Genomic DNA, 20,748 nt, shown 5'->3' on the forward strand with positions numbered 1-20,748 from the left:
CAGCATGGCCGGCATCTGTGACTTGAGGCGGAGTGCCGGGAGAGCATGCCTGCAATTATCTGACTGTGGCACTGGCTACTGCGGAGAGGCAAGGGAGCCTTGGCCCTGAGAGGGAAGAGCGGGAGCTGGGTGCCCTCCTCAGGCAAAGCAGCCCGCGGTGCCTTTGCATAAAAATATAGTTCTATGAGTGGCCACCTCTGCTTGGCAAGAGATAAATAGGAGAGTGGAGGGAGAAACCTATACAGCAGGGGGCAGCACCCATGACCCCACCCTGCCCTGGGGCAGGAGGCAGACCCCAGGAGAGGGGCACCTTGATGATGATCCAGCGCTCCCCTGAGCAAACAGGGGGCATGGTTAGGAGCCAGGGGTGGGAAAGGCTGACCTATTCAAACTGGTGGCAGGAGCAACAAGCTCCTCAGTGAGGGCCTGCAGGTTGTGACTGGCCAGGACTTCTGGTGCAGGGCAGGCTGTTCTGGGCAAGCCAAGTGATTTCAGGCTCTGATTAAGGGGGGACTGGAAGGGGCTGAGACCAGGGCCGGCGCTTCCACTGGGCGACCCTAGGCAGTTGCCTAGGGCAGAAGGATTTGGGGGGCAGCATTTTGCTGCCCTCGGCGGAAATTTGGCGGCGGGGAGTCCTTCTGCTCCGGGTCTTCGGTGGAAATTCGGCGGCGGGTCCTTCACTCGCTCTGGGACCCACCGCCAAAGTGCCCCGAAGACGCAGAGCGGAAGGACCCCCACCGCTGAATGCTCAGAGGAGGAGCGCTGCCGCCTAGGGCGGCAAAAACCCTGGCGCCGCTCCTGGCTGAGGCAGTGCCGCTGGGAGGCAGTGGTGTCCTGCCCCCCTTGTGAACTGTCAGTGGAGGGAGACTGGGGGCCCCCATGGCTGGGATTGTGCCACGGATCACCCCACATGGCTGCAAGAGACGCTGGCAGCCAGAGAAGATGGTCAGTTCTACCGTTGGAGCTGTGAGACTATGATGGAGGGGCCCTGACCCCTCTACCTCCCAAGCATGGAGATCAGAAGGAGGGCCTGGCGAGAGGTGGTGGGGGTTACAGCAACTGGCATAAGTTCTTTTTGTGCCCGCGCTTGGTCTGCAGGGCAGCCCACGTGGCCATCTCAAACACCTTGTGCACCCCATCCTTCCTACTGGCTGAGTACTCCAGGTGGCCGAAGGTGTATTTAATTCATTATCAATGTGAAGGGAAGACTTCCACCTGCTGCATCACAAACACTCCTTCATGTAGAGCTGGAGTTTTCTTTGCTGGTATCTCCTAGAACAACTGCCTACGCCTAATCCTGCATAGCTGGTGTAATATGAAAAGATGTCTGTATTGAGGGGCTCTAGCTGCAGGTTCATCTGAGTGGTTTTTTTATTGTTTAGTTGATAATTGCACATACATACCTTTTTATTATATTTTGAAAGGAAGCATGGATCATTTTGCCAAAAAATAAAAAACCTGTTGGACCATATATAATATGCACATATTTGCATATATTTACAGTTTATGAATGTTCAAGTCAACACTGTGAATATAAAAAAAAACCTAGTGGCAACATGATGCTTGTCCTATTTGGAATGTTTTATTCACTGCATATGGGGTTCATTTGACTGTGGAGTGTGTGTGTGTGTGTGTGTGTGTGTGTGTGTGATTACAAATGTGTGTTGTATGACAGTACAGTACTGTACAGTAATGACAGTAATGAGGACCTTTAATCACGTAATCATCTACTGATATCAGAAAGTATCTTAATTTTAATTCATCTCCAAGATGGCTTCTCACTCAGCCCGGCCCTTGGGATGCACTTGTCTCCGGCTATGCACCTAGAACCATTTGGAGCCATAAGTGCCTCCCACATAAAAAACTCCCAGCTGCCTCAATTTCTGTTCAACTGCTGCAATAGCTTGGCACCAGTTAGCAATCATTTGACTATTTTTGTCCCAACATTTAGTGTGTTTTATTCTTAGGTAGGTAGTTTAGCATATTCATTAGGTTTTAGCAGTTTTTTAGGATAAATTTTTCAAAAGCACATAAGTCCCATTTTCAAAAATGACACAGGTGTCCCAGTTTCATAAGCGACTTTCAAAGTGACTTACACTCCTAAGTGCCTGAACGTCAGATTATTCAAAGGCATTTAGGTACCTAACCTATGTATACACTTTTGAAAATCCCACTAGAGAACTATCTTCATCCTTAGGCCCTTAAATACCTTTGAAAATCTGTCAAAAAGTCATTTTTCAAAATGGGGCTTAGGCTCCTAAGTCACTTAGGTGCTTTTGGAAATGTTGCCCTTAGTCTTTTTACTGGTAAAAATATCTCCCTGTCTCCCTGACATTCTCAGGAGTGAGTAAACTGCACCTTATGCCCCCTACACAGCCACACAAGCCTAGCCTCTATCCAGCATGTAGCTGATTTATCAAGTCAGATAGCAGAAGTTACAGTATTTATCATTTCTGGAATCAGAAAATGAACAGCACTGTAGAGAAATTTGAAAAGAAAGGCAGTACCTGGTATAAAATGTTTTAATTAACACAACTGTAATATAGATTGTGTTCCTAATTAGATATTCAAAGATAAACCATCTAACTCTTTATGCTTTTCTCACAATGACAGTTAACAGCACTCATGAATTAGGCCCCTTGGTAGAGATCAGAATTCCTGCAAACGAGACCAGCTTGATATTAAGTAATTTAAATTACAGCACACGATACAAGTTTTACTTTTATGCACAAACATCAGTTGGAGCTGGAAATCAAATAACTGAGGAAGCAGTAACAATTATGGATGAAGGTAAGATGGGTATGTATAAAGAAAGTCCATTTAAGTTTAAAGAATCCTACCTGTTTTATTAAAAATGTTAGTACTTTTTCCTTGTTGAAGCACTCTTTATTAAAAATTATCTAGCGAATACCTAGTTTAGTGTGCACTAATATAAACTATTTAGAACAGATTTTAAAGAAAAGATGTGCAAAAATTTTCTACCACAACTGATGCTTAAAAAAATTGGTGTAAAAAGCCACCTCCGTATATCACTTTCTTTACAAGACCTAAGCTACTTGCTTTTCAGGGCTAGGCCGTGCCTTTCAAAGTTTTATCCAACTTTACATACTCTTAAGTGCCTTTCCCAGTCATCTATACTATATCTATATTATTCTGCTTCCATGACTGCTTCTGGTCACAGGTACAATGTTCTGGTTATTATCCTTCGTCCAGTGATAAAGTCATGAAATGCTGCCTGTTACGGTTTGGGTAATAGAAAATCTATAAAGTCTAAAACGATACAAATCTCTAAATCACAATAACTTATACATAGTCTAAATGTTTTCTCATGGGCCTAGTAGGAACATGGGTGTACTGTAAATGTAGTACCACAGCTAGGACCAAGACCAGTCCAGGATATGGTCACCAGTTGAAAAGTCTGGGACAGCCACATGTTAATTTAGGACTAAGAGTATTGCTTTACAAGCTTACGTTGTTTTAGGCATTTTAGATTTAGGATCTGGGACAAAATTCTTCTGTTGGGAGTGCTATCCTTTAAAATATTATGGAAATTCAATTTAAATAATTAAAATCACTGTGGAAATTTTGTGATTCGGCCTTTGATAATTTTGCACACCTCTAATATTAAATTCTGTTTTATTGCAAGCTTTAGATTTACTTGTTTCATACTTGGTAAGATTATTGTTTGTTGGAACTGGTTGGTATGAAACCCAGTAGATCTAATAGGTGTATTCTTGTTATATCATAAAATGTAACTTTTTTAAAAAAGTGAATGTTAACAAGCATGAACAGTAGAGATTAATAAATGCATGTATATTAACTTTAGAATAATCAATCAATGTTCAACATAAGTATGTATTTAATTTCTTACTCCCTTGATCTAATATATTTCACTTAGAGCATGCTTTTATGACAATTTATATTTATATATATATGTTCCCTCTGGTGTTGTATCTAATTATATAGTGTCCTATTTTTATTTTCCCCCATTAAAGCTGGTATTCTCCCTCCTGCTGTAGGTGCAGGCAAAGGTAAAATAAAACTCTGCATGATTTTGTAAGTGTGTGGATTTTTGCAGTGTTATAAATGGGGAAATTTCTGCTGGTAAGGAGAGAAAACACTGGCCTATATTTTGTTGTATTAACTATTACTTGATATTGGGGGAGCTGTTTATTTAATAGGCTGCTTTGCTGATAAAGATGCGCCCTACATATTTTTCTACAAAGTTCCAGAGGAATTTGTTAGCTTTACTTCAGCAAACTCTAATTCTTTCTCTGCATTATGAAGTTGTATAGCACTCTCCTGTACATTCAGGGTCTAGGCGCAGTACTACCCTCTTACCAGTATGGGGTAAACAGGCATTCTTTCACACAAGCTCATCTACCTTATACAGGTTAGCCTTTATAGGTACGTCTGTACAGCCCACAGCAGTCAGTCTCTGAGCCCAGATCGACAGACTCAGGCTTGTGGGGCTCATGCTACAGTGCTAAAAAAAGCTGTGTTTTCATTTGTGGAGGGCTGGAACCAAGCCCCAACCCTCTGCCTAAGCTTCAGAGCCTGAACTCCAGCCCAAGCACCTACACAGCTATTTTTACGCAAGCCTGAGTCTCTCAGCCTGGGCTCTGGGACTCAGTGCTGCTTGCTGTGTAGATGTACCCAACAACTGATATTGAAAGGACTCTGCCAAGCATAGGTGCACAAACTAGGGGTGCCGGGGATGCTCTTGCACCCCCTGTTTTGAAGTTATGAAGTTCCATCAGATACAGGGTTTACAGTTTGGTTCAATGGCTTTCAGCATCTCCACTATAAAAATTGTTCCAGCACCTATGCTGCCAAGTATATGTTATCTGGGAAGAGGAACATCCTTTACTCCTGGGGGAATTCTGCACCACTGTGCATGCGCAGCATTTATGCCCCCTACCGATTTTTTTGCTTCCCCGCAGAAAAATGACTTTCTGACTGGGAAGCAAAGGAAAATCACAAGAGTTGTCATGCGACTCTCCCCAGCAGTATGTTCTGGGTGCCCAGGGAAGCCGGCGGAGAGAGAAATCACTGTGCGGCAGGAGGCGGGACTGGGGAAGACCCAGCTGATGGCCCCTACCCTGTGCCAGGCTCAGCTGCTGGTTCCGGCTGGGCTTGGGAGGACGGGACTTCCTCTTCCCCAGCACAGCACCCCCAGATTTCTCCCCTGGTAGCAGGAAGCTCTGCAAACTCCCCCACCCTACCCCAGTTCCTGCATGCAACACTCCTCAGCTGCAGGGGGAGGGATCCTGGTACAGGGAGCTGCTTCCCAAGCTGCCCAACCCCTGTGCATCCAGACCCCCTCATACCCAGACCCTCCTGCCGAGCCTCCCCACCCCCACACTCAGAACCCCCCCCCTCCATGAGCCCCACCTCCCCTGTACCTAGACTACTCCGATGAGTCACCCACACCTAGATCCTCACACTACCAAGCCCCAAGCAACTGCACCTGGATCCCCCACTCCCTCAGAATCTAGACCTCCCCCACTGAGCCCCCAACACCCAGACCCCTTTGCTGAGCTCTATCCCCCCCAACACCAAGACCCAACCACAATCACCTGGACACCTCTGCAGAGTCCGATTACAGTTGCACCCAGAGCCCCCCAACAATCCCCTGTGCATCCAGATCCCCCCTGCACCCAAATCCACCACTGATCTGCCCACACCTAGATTGCCCCACACAGAACCCTTTCAACCCACACCTGCATTCCCCCCACTAAAGCCCTCCACACTTGGATCCTGCCTTGCTGAGCCTGCCAGCCCACATAGAGGGACAGTGCCCTGGGGTGTTTCTGGAACTGGCCTGGTCCTTGCGCTGTGTCAGGCTTGGGTGCAGCCTCACTGTTGAGTCCACGTCTTGGGGGGGAGGGAAGGGAGAGGAGCTCCATAGTGATCTCCCACCTCTATGGAGCCAGTGGCCTGTGCTCCCCAATGCCATGTTGGAGCCTCCACATTTATTTGACAAATAAAATTGGCAGAATTTTAAAATATTACGCACAGAATTTTTATTTTTTGGCGCAGAATGCCCTCAGGAGTAACCCTTGTTCTGAACCATGGTCACTGTTATCCATTTGGTCAACTTTCCTTCACTTACAAATTAAATATGGATAGGAGTTAGATTACTGACAGCACCTTAGGTGAATTTCTCTTCTGCTATATGTCTCTTCACAGAAAGAGGGCATAGAGGAGGTATCAGGTTGAACATATAGGCAACAATTTTCTTTGTCTCCTTTTTCTTCTCTTTCTCAGTCTCACAAATCTTATGACTGAGCACTCAGGGCTATTTCCTTCAATAGTTGATCTACTGCTTGAGGCACATGTTCATCTTTGGCTTTAGATTCAGCGCTATTTATTCCTTTGTGAGGTAGCTGGTCCCTTTGTCAGACACAGAATTGCCTTTGTGCAGAGTTCTTGAAGATAATACCTTCCTATTCTATGCATTTTCACACGTATAGTTCTTGTAATAGCTTTGGAAAAGGGAAGCAGTTGAGACAGTAGATAAGAGCAGAGCCCATTATGTGGATTTTCAATACGCAGCTCTAAACATTTTAATGTAGTTATGAGTTGTAAAGATGTCTATGCATTTGAGTGATTTAACTATACAGTTTACTGTGAAGACATAATTAATCCTGATGAAACATCCCTGTTTCCTAAGGAAAAGTAAGTAGATTATCAGAATCATAAATAAATACCTATGTGTGCGGTATCCTATCAAACATTTTTATACATTTGACAATATAAAAACATTGTCCAGTGGAAAATATATCTAAAGCAGTCAGATATGTTTAATGATATCAGTCAGTGAAGAATGTACTTCAATTCTAATCCAGTATCAGGTGACTCAGACAAATTTAATTTAAAGTGTTTATACTTTGAAATCGGATTTATAAAAATGGTATCTTCTTACAACAGATGTGTTTCTGTTACTTTAACAGCAGTTTCTTTTTAGTGCTTTTTTACTCCATTTATCACTGAAAGGTCAACACAGCTGGGATCAAGGAAATTGGATTCTTGTTCTTCTTGGTCATCATAAACTAAGTCCCAATGAGTTCCAACCGAACAAACCCACAGAAGAAAAATAAGATTCCACATGTATAACTGAGGGTCTAATTTCAACCTTACTTAAAAAAAAGTCTCTAGTTCTTATGATTTCAAAGAAAACTTTGAAAACATGAATCAAATGTAACAAAAGCCAAGACATCCAAGTAAGTTCTCAGACAACCTGAAATGACAGCTGTGAAATGTGAGCTTCCTCTTTCATCTCAATGGGAGGTAACTCAGATAGTAATAATGATAATTGATATGTCAACATGGTTTCCACAGCTGAGACAGCAACACTTGTTTTTTTCCTCCCATCAAGGAGGAGCTAACCCCAAGAAGCCCAGCAATGCATTGAACCCCACTGATGGAGAGCCAAGCCCCAAAAGCCCAGTAGAGCATGTGATCCAGTTTTCAGCATCTGCACAGTCTTTTGAAAACACCATCTCATTTTCTCATCTCAAGTGGGTGGAGCTTATTTGCCGAGCAGAGCTTGGAAGAGTACAACTATTCTTTGTTTTTCCTACTTGACCCCCTGAAGACAAGCACATGTGTGGTGCAAGTCAATGAGATAAGTCCCATGATGCCATATTCACAGAGTAAAACCACACCTTAAAATACAGGATCAAGCAAAGCTATAATAAACTATGGATCTTTACTATTCCTCACAATTTTTACCATAGTCTCAAAATAAATCTTCTACCTTCTGAGCCAATACTTCTCTTACTGTCTCTCCAAGTGGAAGTGAACTCTGAAATGGACTGTATACTACTGTTTCTAATCTTTTTAACAACCATAGTATCCTTGTTTTCTCAGTTTCTCTTAGCTGTTGATTGCTAAACTTGAGATTCTTTAAATTACCTCTAGCTGGATTGGTCAGATCTGAATGGTAGTGCTTGTCAGGGGAAGATAACTGCTTCAGGCATCCCAGAATTTTTTAAATCAAAACGAAGAGAAGTAATTTCTCTGCAATTTTCACGTAATGTAAAATAGATATTTTAAATAGGAAAAAGAAAAAAGAAGGGTTGGGGGAAGAGATGGTTCTTCGCCCTACTGTGAGAAGTTAGAAAGACAGAATATTGCAGCAATTTAGAGAAAGTAAAAGGGAAAAAGAATTGTTCAGACTTAATATCCTGTACATATGAACCCCCATAAACAGATTCTCAGGGCTGGCTAGACTATTACATCAAGTAGGAAAATCCCTGGGGCCTTGGCAGAGCATAAAGAATTGAGCTCCCGTTTCCTTCAATATTTCCACTCTCAAGAATCCTTAAACAAAAATCAAACAAAACAAGGGAGATGCAGGAGATTCAACACCCCCTTTGTCATGCAAATCTGCCTTTCCCCAAACCTGCCCAGGTCACTGAAGAGGGAAACACAGTCTTCACTTAACTGGATAAATGACCCTGTCACATTCTGTTTACTTTCCAATTTAAACTTACATGATCTTTGTCTTTCCTAACCCTAAAAAACAACAAGAAGTCCAGTGGTACCTTAAAGACTAACAGATTTATTTGGGCATAAGCTTTTGTGGGTAAAAAACCTCACTTCTTCAGATGCATGGAAGGTGCCACCAGACTCCTTATTGTTTTTGTGGATACAGACTGACACGGCTACCTCCTGATACTTTCCTAACCCTGTTCTGTTTGACCTTCTCCATCACTTCTGTTTACTCAGAATATGCAGCTCCTTATAAAGGTGATTTTTTTTAGCAACAGCTGGTTAAAATGCATGAATCTAAAAACTGCATATATAAAACACATTTACCACATCAAATATTGGCACTTAGAAGGTAGATAACTACATAAATGTGTATTGATGCTTCTTTTGCATCAATCAACTGGCTGGACTTGAGGCTACTGAAATAAAAGAGAAGATTATTGACTAAGAAGCTGGATGCATATACATTATTGAAGCAACCGGAAATACATCATTGTAATGACTTGACTTCAGTCCCACCTAGCACCTTCTATCATCAGGTCTTATAAATAGGTCATTAAGGAAGGGAGAGAGAATGAGATTTGTGGAACCAGCAAGATAAATACCACCAGAGCATATGGGATGCACTCACTGAGAGGCACAATTATTTGCCTAATCTTCAGCACCATTAGCGCTAAAATAACTAACATTTCTAATCAACCAAATACATTAGGATAGTATCTTATTCTCTGTATTAATCCCATATGATGATAATCATTAAAAATATTACTTTCGTTGTTGCAAAAAGATAAGGTGGGCACTGAGTTTGAAACTATCCCTTTTTAATTGTATCACTTGCATATACAATATGTAGCTGTTTGCTGTGGACTAAAAATCATTCTCAGCAGCATTCCTGTCTCCTAGTTTCAGCTAGACTGTTGGTTATCTCAGTAGAAACATCAGCAAATTTGTGCTTGCAGGAGGAGATGAGACCACTTATTAAGGATGGTCCTGTTGTTAGGGCACTTGCTTCAGGAGACCCAAGTATGATTCCCTGCTTTCCCACAGGCTTCCTGCCTGACACTTGGCAAGACACTTAGTTTCTCTGTGCCTCAGTTCCCCATTTGAAAAAAAATGGAGCTATTGGTATCTGAGAGGATTCTTATGAGGAGACAATACACTAAAAATTGTGCAGTGCTCAGGTACTAGGATAAGTATTTAAGATAGATTTCCTGCACACTCAGCCTTTTCTCCAATATGACTTGCTCTTGCTAGTTGTTTTCGCCTCAGACCCCAAATCAGGAGGTATTTAGTGTACAGAGAAGAGCACCAGTCCAGCCCAGAAAAAAAGCCATTCAAGAGCCCTTAGCTCACATGTGGAGTACAGTTGCCTTTACAGGAGCTTGTGAAACCATAAAAGAATGACTGTTTTGTCAGACAGTTTGGCTTGTAAAATTAGTTATGCCTTAACTACTTTGTATTTCCTTCAGCTAAAACTCTGTATTCAGACGCTTACCATCTCCTGTCTTGATTATTGTAGCATCCTCCTTCTCTTTGGCTTCCCTGACACCATTGTAGTCTACCTCCTTTATTCCATATAAAATGCTGCAGCTAAGATCATGTTTCCTGCTCCCTCTTTCAGTCCCTTCAGGGGGCTCCCCCTCCTTTGCTATACCAAATGCAAGCTTCTTGTCCTTGCCTTCAAGGCTCTACATAATTCTGTCATAGTATCTTTTTGTATTACTCCCTGTCCACCGGTTCCATCAATGAGGCCAGATTTAATGCACCGTGTGTCCACTTTCTTATGAAATGTCTCCATGCTTTCCTCCATCCAGTCCCTACGTCTTGAACACCCATCAGGAGCTGGTCAACAAGGCCACTTCCTTCTCCTTACTCAAATCCCCCTTGAATACTCATAATAATTGGGAGAGTAGACTAGAGAAGATAGTAATGACTTCTTGGTAATAGCATACAATCATTGCTTCCTTGCTGTAACTTTTCATGGTTCAGAAATCAGACAAATTTCATATGAAACTAGTTAGATGTGTAACAGGAAGGTGACTTTCCTGCGGCACTCTACTAGTAGACTATCATCTCAGCAACTCACATAACATGAGAGTAGCTTAATACTTGCATCTCCTAATTCTAAAAAAGCAATGCACTCTTTAGTTTCATTGTGCAATAGCTGTCTTTTAACAAAAATTCATTTTTAAACAATTCTTTGTTTGCCCTGTCAATTCATGGCAGAATCTGCTACCTGTTGTATTTTCTTGTTTTATATTCTTGAGGCTATTCCTCATCTACCTATAATTTTTCAATAGTGCTTCATAAAAGGCAGGTCTTATCAACAGGGCAATACACAGAAATAGTATGATGCAGTTGTATAGATATATTCAACATAATTTCACTGTACAGAAGTCTAGAGATGTATGTTTCCTTCTCAACCCACCACTTTCTTCATGGAGTAGTAGTGTACTATTGCAGGACTTAGGGATTTCAGGATCCATATAAAGTCATGTTTGATGGTGAGTTTGTCACATGATTGGATCATTACTGAGGGAATTTAATTAGCTATTCAGTTGAAATAAATAATGAAAAAAATATCCGCCTCAGTTTTAGAACTTTGTTGTATCTCATTCCTCATCTTACCGATTGTGTAGCTATGTGTAGCTTAGCTTAATTATCTAGAGGAACAGTGTTAGTGAATGCCTGGAAGGTTATACATGGCTATACAGATTAATTAAAAACAGGGGTTGTCATCGATTTTAAAAAGAGATTATGATTAGTTAGGTCCTGGTCCTCTGATCCTACAATTAGATCCAGGCAGGAGAATGTTTGTACCCAAGAGAGTTCCATTGAAACTAGTGGGGCTCCAGACAGTGCTTTCCATTGCAGGATTGGAGCCATGGTCACTGATTTGATGCCAGCTATATTTTAGCATCATATCACTGCTACAGAGTGGTTAACAGAGATTAATTTGTTGGAGGTAGCTGAACAATAATCAATCAGCCTGTGTAAACTGGTTCGCTTCATAGTAATCTAGTTTCTTCTTTGTGGAGCGAATGTACTATCAAATTACTGCTTGTACAGCACTATTGTATAGTTGCAGGGGCACAGAATTTAATGCACATTTACTTTTTCTTACTGAATAGGCATTTCTTCAGAACAGTACTAAGCTTTTTTTTTTTTTTTAACCAGTTGGCACCGGTACAGTTTCAGAGCTCCTGCCAATTGATTTTTATGCATTCGTGATGAGTGCTGAGAAACCTCTGTTTTCAGAGCCAAAGGTTAATTGCCATTAGAGGTGTGCTGACCCAGAAAGCAAGAATTTGGATAGATTTATGACAGGCTCTGGGTGTTCAACCACACAGACTCCTGGCTTTCATCACCTCAGGCTGCAGAAATCGTATTGTATTATGTAACATGCAGTATCATACAGCATAAGAACATGGTGCATGAGACAGACTTTAAAAAACAAACAAATCTCCCCAATTTTTCTAAAACTTATGGAAAATATGTCAATTAATTAAAAAAGGACAGGTATAAAATTAATGATGCTGTGTAACTGAACTCTTTATTCAAAGTACTGTCTTCAGTAAGAAAAACCTAGAAAAGAAATCTGAACAATTAGTAAGTAAGGAAGACCCTATAAAAATAACTAACCAAGAATCAGATGAGAGGATATGTTGAGAATTTGAACATAAATCAGACAGTGGGGTTGATGTTGAACCTAAAGTACAAAGAGATTGAAGAACAGAGCCATTGTCTACAATTACATATACAAGGAGAATTTACCGATGCCAGAGGGTCTTTAATCTAGCAGTTCTAGCAGTCTAATTAGATCAAAAGCTCTCAACTGAAGTTGGAGAAGTTCAAAAAGGGAGTAAGATGCAAATTTTTAACAAGGAATGTAATTAGCGATTGGCATAGTCTGCCAAGAGATATAGTAGATTCTTTATCATTTGGAGTCTTTAAATCAAGATTATAAATCTCTAAAAGACATGGTCTAGTTCAGCCACAAGTTATAAAACTTGATCAAGGGTTTATTGGGTGAAATTCTGTGGCCTGCATATGCAGGAAGTCAAAGTAGTTGACCATAATCAACACTTCTGGCCTTAAAACCTATGAAAAAACTTACTGTTCCTTTGACACTTATTTTTAAAAAATCATTGACAACTTTGGAGAGACCAGAATATTGCAGGGAAAACAAGAGGTACCAATTTACCCGCACCCCCCGCCAAAGAGTGCCATCCTGACAATCAGGGCCGCCCAGTGGAGGAGGGAGGATAAGTGGGGCAGTTTGCCCCGGGCCCCTTAGGGGCCCCCACGAGAATATAGTATTCTATGGTATTGCAACTTTTTTTATGGAAGGGGCCCCCAAAATTGCTTTGCCCCAGGCCCCCTGAATCCTCTGGGTGGCCCTGCTGACAATTGCCATCCTATAAGTCTTTTATCCCAGTATATGAATTAAACAAATACTAAGGACCAGATTGTGGCTGACCCCTGTTTGAGTGCGCAAATGAGTAAGTACCATTATGTATCTTGAATTCTGCCTGCCAGGGCCAGGCATAATCCCAGTCGCTGCATTCTCCCAAGTTCGAAGACTGCTCAGTATTAGTTCACTATATGCTCATTATATGCTCTAGCTACCTCAAAGTGGGTATGGAGGAGTCAGGACTGCAGCTTAATGCCTTTACTTATATACATCATGATAGTATGTGATCATGTAATTAAAAATGGTTTTCCCCAGGCAACTATAAATCTGGCATTTGCTAACTTTTGAGTACTTGATTTTGAAATCTAAATTCCTTTTTTTAATGTAGATTTTTTGGGCCAGGGTTTGGTTTGGGATGTAATATATACAATATAGTTTGGCTGAGAGATGATTGGGGAAGGCATGATCAAAGTCGACCAAAACGTTAATGAGGAAACAAGAAGTATGGGAGGAAGGAGAGTAATGATGTGGTTTGATAGCGTGCTGAAGGATTTAACTAGAAATAGTTGGGTGAAATAAAGAAAATAAAACAGTAATATAAATATCAGAAAAAATTTCCTTTCATGGAAATGATTAGGCTGTGGAATAATCTTAAGAGAAAATGAGAGTAAACCCCTCACTAGACTGGATTTAACAGCTGTAAATGAATTGCAAGGAACTCTCCTGCATTGGGAAGTAGGGGGATTGGCTCATCTTTTATCACAAGAATCTTTCTATCTCTTCAATACTTTTATGATTAAAAGGATCTTGCCAAAAGAGTGGCTTAAAGAAAAAGACTATTTTAAACCACTGTTCTAATTACTGTAAAAATATTTTTTTATCATTTAGTTACTTTGTACATCTTTGAGAGATTTACAGAAAGAATGATCCCAAAGGAGTTTGTATGTAATTTTCTCTCTCCACTTGCAGCTAGAAGTACTGTATGAAATGGGTATTTCAGATTTCAAGCCCCTCTAATTTAAAAATGGTGCCATCTGTTTAACAGCCTGACTTGATACCCATGGAAGTCAATGGGATTCTTTCCATTGACTTCAGTGGTCATTGGATCAAGTCCTAAATTAGTTCATCTGTTATTGCAGAGTTATGGTGCAGCAGCTAATTATAAGTTCTTGCAGTAGCTATTCAGGTATTTATTTCACATAGTGAATTAAGTGTTATACTAAAGTGATATTTCAGGAGATACTGCAGGTGCTACTTCTGCTCTGAACTGAATAAATGTATAGTCTTGGTTTACTGGAAGTAATTTTTGTCCGTTTATGAATAGGTGTAAGATGTGAATTTCAGTTAGGAATCCTGTGTTGTCAGCTCTTTCTTATTCCTTTGTATACTTTTATGATGCAAACAAGGATCTGTAATAATAGCTTCTTGTGTTTTTTGGAGATACTAAGATGTGGAAAGGACATAGAAGGGTAAAAATATTAGCCCAGTAAACAAAGAACAAACAAAGAAACAGCAAGAAGATATGGATGATACTTTTTAATCGACTAAATTAAACTCAGATTGGCCAGCCATTAAGAACCACACTGACTTCTGCAGACAGTCCTAGAATCTATGAATCTATGACACTGGAAAATAAGAGATATAGTTTTAGGGTGTAATTGAAACCTTACAATGAAACTGCGTGAGAGAGTGAAACAAAGGGGAGTTGCTTTTTTATTCTGTTTGGTTTTTAATTATTTTGGTGGGTGGGGGCGGAAGGAGTGCTTAAATATATATTAAAGACTGGACCTCAGATCATGTTTTCCTGGGATTATGTGCACAAGTCAGATGAACAGGACTTTGCTGCAGGGTTGGGTGTGGAATGCCAGTGTGCTACATGTGATCCTGTATTTTCAATAATGAGCTTTAAAAATATTAATATCTTTTCAGAGAAAATAATAATGTAAGTGTTCTGTGCCTTAAAGGATGGTAACATTTTCTAATCAGTTTCACTATTATTTTTCACTCTGAACAAATCACCGACAAACATATTCCTCATAAGTGTATTGCTGGAATGAGGGATTTTCTCTTTAGATTTAATTTGGAGAATTAATTTCACAAACTAAGAGAGAAAACTTAAAATGAAATTTTCACACACGTCTTTAATATTAGCCAATTTTAAAAAAATATTCATATCTGCAGCACATTTTGAATTAATTGCATTACTCTTCAAGATGTTGAAAGCAAATCCATAAATATTGGATCCTCTGAGTTAACAGAGTTACGAACATGGGAAAAGAATAAACTTGGCAGGATTTTAAAAAATGTGTGATAGCACCTGCGAATTGCACCATGAAGATCCTGTGGCCTGTTGGCAAAACAAATTTCAGACATATTTTCATTTACAATGTAATAATATTAATTTGGCAAGGATTGAGTACTCTCCTATTTGTGAATCTAATTTGTAGAGTATTAGTCTGTCTGGTTCCACATGAGGGGTGAAATCCTGGCCCCACTGAAGTCAATGGGAGTTTTTCTATTGACTTTACTTGAGCTAGGATTTCACCTGTGGTACTTTGTTGGCCTTTGAGAAGTATTCTTGGTATTATATCTGAGAGAGAGAAAGTGCCTTTTTACTAGAAGTGGAAACCTCAGTGACAAATAATACTACAATAGCAGAATATCTGCACAGAAAAACAATTTCATGCATTGATCTCTGAAGGAAAACCACTTAGTGAATGCATTGGTCTGGATTTCTATTTAGATGGATTTCAGGATGATATATGTTGTGAAAAAGAACCTATTTACTTAATAGCATTGAGCAAACAAGAATACTGAAACCAGTTTCTATTTATGAATAGCCCAATTGAAGAACTATAAAGTAAATATATTTATTTAAAAGAAGTAAGCCAAAATATAGCTATTTAAGGATCCACAAGAAACTGGTCCCACTCATTGTAGTCAAATGCCTTCTCCTCATCCAGGGAAAGCACCACGTGTTGAAGGGAATGTCTTTTTGGCAGTGTTTATAAGGTAATTCCATAAAATCTATAATTCTTTCCAATGAATCTTTCTTGAGTATGCAAAATATTGATTTCTACCCTTCACACCAGAACATTTTGGTAGTGGGTACACAAATATGTGGTTCTTGCTGTTTTTTTCAAGTAGTACAATCATTTTCATGCAATAGTGAGCTTTTGAAGTTTTGGGCCTCTGTTTCTCTTTTTTGTTTAGCCACCCACTTTATATTGTTCAAAAACAGAAAAAAAAACATCCACTTTCGACTGGGTCCAGATTTACTATAGTTAACTAGCTGAATTTCTGTTTTTGACTAAGGTCTGAATTAACAGCCTGGATGCTGTAACCTACAGTTTCAAAGGTGTCCACTTATTTTGGATACCTCAATTTTAGGGTTACCAACTTAAAACATGAAGGGCTTGATTTTCTGAGGTGCTCAGCACTGCAGCTTCCACTGAAGTCAGTTGGAGTTGTGGATGCTAAGTGCTTCAAAAATCAAGTCTCTAGGTATTTTGAGGCTGGACACCAAAAATTGTGCTATCCAAAATAAATTGGAAAATGTAGGTCTCCACCTCCTAAATCATAGAAATTAGAGAGAGAAAAGGATAATATCTCCCAAAGAGTCTCAAGAGGATTGTCCTACCTCATTCAGTTTTCCAGAACCAGAAAATAAAATTATATGGCTCTTGTTTTTTTCCCTTGATGTTAGTGTCTGCATACTGATTACTTGCTTTTCAAGAATGGATTAGAATTAAGACACATTAACTAGAATCTAAAAATAGTTAATTGCTTTTTTGGTGGGGGAGAGTTACTATTGATGGCTAAATTGTCAATAGAGTATTTAAAATAAAAGTCTGAAATGTTAATTAAGATTATTTGAGAAATGCTCTTCTATAAATGTTAGGGTTTAGCACATCTGTAATCTGGCTTGCTTTCAGAGTAATTTACATTACCCTGTCTTTTTCATATTTTATCAAGTAAAATTATTTATAAAGAAACCTGCATGAACTTAGAGTATGCATGTGTTGGTTCACTTAACAGGTAAGATTCTGTTGTCTGCTGTGTTGTTTAAACATTCTTTTCCTATGTAAAACTGTTTTTACTCTTTTTATGTTTCTTCTTTTCTACTATCTCTGGTGATGAAGGATACTCAGAAACCCTTTTTGCAACCTCCCCTGTCATACATACTGTCCATCTAACATTCTATAAGGGTATTGTGATCCTTTTTATCATTATAAATTCAGTAGAGATAGTTGAAAAGCAAAATTCTATACAGGGCCTGCAGTGAGGAATTTTCAAAGTCTGTGAAATACCACATGAATTAAGGAAATTGTGTACATGCATTACAATACATCCTCTCCTACAGTTCCCAGTACTGAGTGACCTGTAGAATGCTCTTCACTTTTCAGCTGTCTGCATTGTACTTCAAGAGATTTAAACAATAGTATTTTCCAGGGCTTTGGCAATTTGGTATTTTAAAGTGTTTGGCAATTTTAGTGGTCTAGGCCATGCCAGTAGAGTTCATAGATTTAGTTCTCTTTCTAATTTAATAGTGTAGTGACTACCTGCTGTTCAACTACTGCATGTGCTAATGCTGTAATTTAGTCACTAATTTTCAATAATGGAAACAATGAGTATGTATGAACCGTACATTCCATATATGTGGTCCAAATTAGCATAGTGGTTTCTTAAGATAGATTTTATTATATGCATGGAGCCACAATTTCATATTTTGCTTTGTTTTTCTATTGTGTATTCAGTTCGACCAGTTTATCCAAGGATCAGAAATGTTACTGCATCTGCTGCTGAGACCTATGCCAATATCAGTTGGGAGTATGAGGGACCAGATCATGTGAACTTTTATGTTGAATATGGTGTAGCAGGCAGTAAGAAGTCATTTCATTTAATTATTCTAAGTGCTGAGATATATTTTAAAATATTTGAATAACTGAATTTGGCATATATGGATCTAGCTTTATTGATAGTTTTTTAAATGTCTAGAAAAATATCTTTTAATTTGATCTAGCAAACTGAGTCATATTAATATAGTAATAAAAATTCCTACTCTTCAGGATACATGATGCTTAGAAAATAAGCCTTTGTTCCCTTGTGTTACTTTATCAACTCTTGTGAACAAGAACCATTACTACCTTTAACTGCCTGAAGCTGTTTATCATGCAGTGATTACAATCCTGCTGTGAAAATAAATTGTGGAGGTTCTATTAAATGTCCTAAGAAAATTACAGTGACAAAAATACATATATCAAAATAAAAAAGAATCAAACAAAAGCAAATCTTGTTAAGTTATCCCTTAAAATAGCAGCAGCCAAATAGCATATTAGGAACAGCAAACTTCTACCCACATATTAGCATGTAGTTAATATCAAAAATAAAGCTCTAATCCTCTGTAAGAGCAGTTTGATTTAGTTCTCTTTATGCATTAACATTAAGATGCTGAGTTGATAAAATGGAGATACTTCCAGTACACTGTCCTTATTAAATGGTGAATAAATGCCAAAGACAGTGTACAGTAGAACCTCAGAGATACAAACACCAGAGTTATGAACTGACCAGTCAACCACACAGCTCATCGAGAACCAGAGGTACGCAATCAGGCAGCAGCAGAGACAAAACAAAAAAAAAAAAAATACAGTACAGTTCTCTGTTAAATTTAAACTGCTAAAAAAAAAGAGATTGTTTAAAAAAAGATTTGTGAGGTTAAGGAAACTGTTTCTGTGCTTGTTTCATTTAAATTAAGATGGTTAAAAGCAGCATTTTTCTTCTGCATAGTAAAGTTTCAAGGCTATATTAAGTCAATGTTCAGTTGTAAACTTTTGAAAGAACAACCATAACATTTTGTTCAGAGTTATGAACATTTCAGAGTAACGAACAACCTCCATCCCCGAGGTGTTTGTAACTCTGAGGTTCGACTGTAATTGTAAGTCTTCTTATGAAAAGGTATAAGTTTTGTTCTGAACTTTGCACAGAATCACTTGAGATGATTTTAGAAAAAAACACTCAGAACAATCAGGAACTTCCACATCATCTTCAGCATTTAAAGAGAATTTCTCAACAAAAGTAAATGCCGATTAAAAGTGCAAGCAGTATTATCAAATTCAGTAAATACATATTTTCTTTATATAATTTATACTTGAAAATTCAAACACATTTCTTTAAATAGATGCAAAATAATTATCTGTAATGCAGTGGAACAAAAGTACAAAATAAGCATTCTTATTTAGATAGTTGTTTTTCTTGATATTGCATGCAGTATAGTACTGACAATCATTATTTTGCCTAAAATTATATTCTTTTTGGAGAAAGCAGTTATTTGTTCAGCAAATCCAAGTTTAGCCAACTGACTATAGAAAGTGTTCTGACTATAACTTAGAGTAGCAGATAGTAACTTAAAATATTCCAACTTGTTGTTTTCCTAAAATTTTTATAGGCAAAGAAGATTGGAAAAAAGAAATTGTAAATGGTTCTCGGAGCTTCTTTGTGTTAAAGGGTTTAACACCAGGAACGTCATATAAAGTCCGGGTTGGTGCTGAGGGTCTGTCTGGTTTTGTGAGTTCAGAGGATGTGTTTGAGACAGGTCCAGGTGAGGCACACCATACCAATTCTGTCTCACATTCAGAATTGTGATATGCCAAGTGCTGAAACATTGAATTGCTGCTAGTGGGGAGATATTGTAGCTAAAACATATTGACATCGTTTTCTTCAGTAGTGCTAAACTACTTTGTAAACTTCTAGACATGCCAGCCTATCTACTTTGTAGACTATGAATGTTTTCCTCCTTTCAGTTCACTTTGTTTCCCTACCATTTATGTTATGGGAAAGAACACTTACTGTTCACATTCATTCTGAATTCTGTGCACTTAAGCTGAAATTGTTTCTAATTCATCTTTGAATTAAATTAGAACCTATTGTGCAATATTTAAATAACATGGTGTACTGTAACACAGCAGAATATCTATTTTTAAAACTAACAATCTCAATATCAGCAGTTTAGTTTCCAGAAGCATGATGTAAAATTGTTATGAGTTATCAGGAGTCTAGGTATCTGATTTAAGTAAATATTTCATGTAATCCTTGAATATATCATATGCCAGTAGGATGAATGATAAATAAGAAGATCTCTAGTAATAAATGTTTATTTTTCCATCAAATATTGGCTTCCAGATGATGTTTATATCACTTAAACTACAAAATACCATAATTAATAAGACAGCTTTAAGTATTTGAAGTGTTCCATACATATTTTCCATAGAAAAATAATAGATTTTAGTGCAAGAAAGTTTGCAGCAGTTGTGTCTTTATATGAGAATAAATGATGGCTGTTCATTTAACTCAGAGAAAGGTTTTTATTGGAAATGTATTGATGTCATGATGAATATGGTGTTGCAATATCAGCATGTTCTTGATAAAATGTTATTGTTTGGTCTGTGTTTGCTAGGCACTCTTGCTCATTCCAAGCAATGTGGGCTATGGACAGTTATCTAGTAGATCTTACTTTGGTCTCACCTACTACACAAACATTATGATTTAAGAAAATAGATTGCTAATATGTAAAATAGTTTGAGCAATATGAAATAATGATCCCACAGATAACAAAGCAAGTGATTAACATGCCAGTTTGGAAGAGCGTTCACTTTCTAAAATCATAATGTTTTTCTTTTGTTTCATGTTTATAGTACATTAATGCTCATAGTGTTACAATGTTGCTATAGGAAAGCTTTTGAAACATAATGCTAAATAGCAGTGCCCCACAAACATTTGCAGTTTCAGTAAAAAGGTTTTTATTAGTAACCTTTTAGCCAGAAGAGGCTAGTGATATC

General features: G+C 38.7%; 1 protein-coding gene across 1 annotated transcript in view; it reads left to right on the plus strand.

Annotated features, from left to right (window-relative positions):
• NRCAM (neuronal cell adhesion molecule) overlaps positions 1–20,748 on the plus strand; it is a gene marked incomplete in the record, with an annotated part of 187,587 nt that overhangs the window by 141,359 nt on the left and 25,480 nt on the right. The window contains 5 exon segments of the mRNA XM_034769450.1: positions 2,614–2,790; positions 3,996–4,031; positions 17,056–17,121; positions 17,671–17,796; positions 19,359–19,511. Coding sequence (XP_034625341.1) covers positions 2,614–2,790; positions 3,996–4,031; positions 17,056–17,121; positions 17,671–17,796; positions 19,359–19,511 — 558 coding nt within the window.

Source organism: Trachemys scripta, chromosome 1 (genome assembly GCF_013100865.1).
Source record: "Trachemys scripta elegans isolate TJP31775 chromosome 1, CAS_Tse_1.0, whole genome shotgun sequence".
NCBI classification, from domain to species: domain Eukaryota; kingdom Metazoa; phylum Chordata; order Testudines; family Emydidae; genus Trachemys; species Trachemys scripta.